This window comes from Pempheris klunzingeri, unplaced genomic scaffold (genome assembly GCF_042242105.1).
Source record: "Pempheris klunzingeri isolate RE-2024b unplaced genomic scaffold, fPemKlu1.hap1 Scaffold_268, whole genome shotgun sequence".
Taxonomy (NCBI): Eukaryota; Metazoa; Chordata; class Actinopteri; order Acropomatiformes; family Pempheridae; genus Pempheris; species Pempheris klunzingeri.
The window spans coordinates 6,743-10,000 of NW_027255173.1; the positions used below are offsets into that span (position 1 = coordinate 6,743).

At 40.2% G+C, this 3,258-nt stretch overlaps 1 protein-coding gene across 1 annotated transcript in view; it reads left to right on the top strand.

Moving 5' to 3' along the window:
- The first annotated feature begins 2,633 nt into the window (after nucleotides 1-2,633).
- Nucleotides 2,634-3,258, top strand: part of LOC139225462 (clavesin-1-like) — a 4,512-nt gene continuing 3,887 nt past the window's right edge. The window contains exon 1 of the mRNA XM_070856291.1: nucleotides 2,634-2,735. Coding sequence (XP_070712392.1) covers nucleotides 2,634-2,735 — 102 coding nt within the window. The remainder of the gene's footprint in view (nucleotides 2,736-3,258) is intronic.

A 3,258-nucleotide genomic window follows, 5' to 3' on the forward strand; every position in this document is an offset into this window, starting at 1 on the left:
AAGCTGCAGTAGCCCAAAGCTAGTTAGCACGTAAGCTAACACCAACAACCTATCAATGTGTCGCTGAAGAACAACCAACCACGACGTACGACTGCCTTGTGAACGGCCAATCAGAGGTGACTTTTGAAGCATGGATGTCACATTTGGCTCCAAAAAAAACAAGATGGCGGCGCCCGTGATGTTGTACTCAAGGCTAACCAACAGGTGGCACCACGGCGGCTATGTCCACTTCTTATATACAGTCGATGTTTTAAGTAGTGTTTATTTGTTTGCTCTTTATAGAACAACTAAATATGAACAATTCCACACTTAAATACTGTGTGTTTTTATGTTTTTATGATATAAATTGATTATTTATTAGCTGTAAGTGTAGAAGAGCGTTTATGACTCCAAAGTCCAGGAGGAAAAAAATAAATGGGGACAAATTGTGACCCTTTTGGCTTTCCGTATGTGTGAGCGGCAGATGGGGTGGGGGTGGTGGGGTTACAGTGGGTGTGCAGGGGGTCACCTGAGGCACCGACCCCCACTTCAGATGGAGATAAAAGAACAGTTATTGATCCTGAAATTGATCAGTCTGAGAACAGATGCTCAGCGTCTGTAAAAGACCCGTTACAGGAACAAATACATTCAAATATAATAAAATGTACTAAATACTTTACAGCTGCAACAATTAGTTGATTAACTCACTAGTTGTTAACTACTTCAATAATTGATTAATCCATTTTAGTCATTAATTTTAAGAATAAAAGTCTAAATTCTCTGATTTCAGCTTCTTAAATGTGAATATTTTTATTTAATCATTTACTGGAACAAACTTCTACAGCATAATAACATTCAGCACACAACTATGTATTTTATTACGCTATAAATGAAACTGATCACTATTATCGTGTAATTTATTCCTGGTAATTATTTTAAATATCCTGATTATTTATTACTATGAATTATAGTAATTTCTTAACAACTACGTTTCTTTAACTTATTAAAATTGAAATATTCAACTTCATTAAATGTAGAGACAAACACAAATAACTAAATTTATTCTGAGGCGACTGAAAATACTTGTTTCTAAATGGTTGGCAGGAGTCTGCAAACAAAATACTGAGTTTAACCACCGTTAGCATACTGACAGCTACCATTAGCATACTGACAGCTACCTGTTAGCATACTGACAGCTACCATTAGCATACTGACAGCTACCTGTTAGCATACTGACAGCTACCATTAGCATACTGACAGCTGCCATTAGCATACTGACAGCTACCTGTTAGCATACTGACAGCTACCATTAGCATACTGACAGCTACCATTAGCATACTGACAGCTACCTGTTAGCATACTGACAGCTACCATTAGCATACTGACAGCTACCTGTTAGCATACTGACAGCTAACTGTTATCATACTGACAGCTAAGTAGTAGCACACTGACAGCTACCATTAGCATACTGACAGCTACCTGTTAGCATACTGACGGCTAACTGTTATCATACTGACAGCTAACTAGTAGCACACTGACAGCTACCATTAGCATACTGACAGCTAACTAGTAGCACACTGACAGCTACCATTAGCATACTGACAGCTAACTGTTAGCATACTGACAGCTACCTTTAGCACACTGACAGCTACCATTAGCATACTGACAGCTACCATTAGCACACTGACAGCTACCATTAGCATACTGACAGCTAAACTTTAACATACTGACAGCTAACTGTTAGCATATTGACAGCTAACATTAGAATACTGAGTGATAGCTTACTAAAAGCTAACATTAACACACTAACTATTAGGATACAGACAGCTAACCATTAGCATACTGAGAGTTAGCTTACTGACAGCTAACTGTTAGCATACTGAGAGGTTCTGTGACAAAGAGCTGCCCTTGGTCAAAATGAGTGCTGAAAAGTAAAATGTTATAATAATAATAATAATAATTATTATTATTTTAATCATTATTGTGATTATTGGAACTGTTTTGTAATAAAACGGGTGTTTTTGTGTTTCATGCTCCTAAACTCTTCATGTGTCCTCTCTCCAGGCTGAGGAGGCCCACATCAGACCGAGCTGCCTTAACCGACCTCTGACCTTTCTCTGACGCAGCGCTCATCGTCATCATCGTCGTTGTCGTCGCCGTCGTCGTCATGGCGACGCAGAGAGCCGCTCCATAAAAACCTGGAACCAGAATCTGAACAATGTCAGAGAGCAGGAGGAGGAGGAGGGAGCTGTGAGACGGGAAGAAGGTCAGGACAAATGTGCTGATCATTAACCAATCAATCAATAAAATAAAAAATAAAAAACAGCGTAACAGCATCAAAAACCAAACGCAGCGGTGACGATTGTCGCTTTCTAATCACCACGATTGTCTCCCACTGACCAAACCTGGAGTTCCCTGTATCATCGTCAACGTGGAATTTAAACTCAAAGACAGCGAATACGATTGTGCCGATCAAACGGGCAAAGAAAACCAAATTAACGGCAGAGCCACGAATGATTGTACAGCGGAACAATCAGCCAAACCAAACGGCCCACAAGTCGGATTAAAAAAAAAACTCAAAAGGTGGAAAAACATAATCCGCCTTTTTGATCCGAGGGACTGCAGATTGTAGAGAGACACACGTTTTGGGCGCCATGATGACGCACCTGCACGCCGGGCTGAGCTCGGAGACGACGGAGAAGGCTCGTCTGGAGCTGAACGAGAACCCGGACACCCTGCACCAGGACATCCAGCAGGTAGGCGGCTAACGCTAACGCTAACGGGAAGCTACAAACTGAAACTTGTCGCCATGTGACACGTTACAAATTAACCCTATGAAGCCTGAACCATGAAATAATTGCCAGAAAATGCAAATTTTTAACAAATTACTAAAAAATTTAATATCAATTTGCATATATGAGTTTTTTTTGCTCACAGTTTATCTCAATCAAAGAAAAATATACAAAACAGATAAAATACAAAAAATATCTCCTCTCCTGTTTCCTTCCTTATCTACTTTTGTTTCCTTCTTTGTCTCCTCTCCCGTTTCCTACTCCTTCCTTATCTACTTTTGTTTCCTTCTTTGTCTCCTCTCCCGTTTCCTACTCCTTCCTTATCTACATTTGTTTCCTTCCTTGTCTCCTCTTCCGTTTCCTACTCCTTCCTTATCTACTCGTTTCCTTTCGTGTCTCCTCTCCTGGTTTCCTTCCTTATCTACTCTTGTTTCCTTCCTTGTCTCCTCTCCCGTTTCCTACTCCTTCCTTATCTACTTGTTTCCTT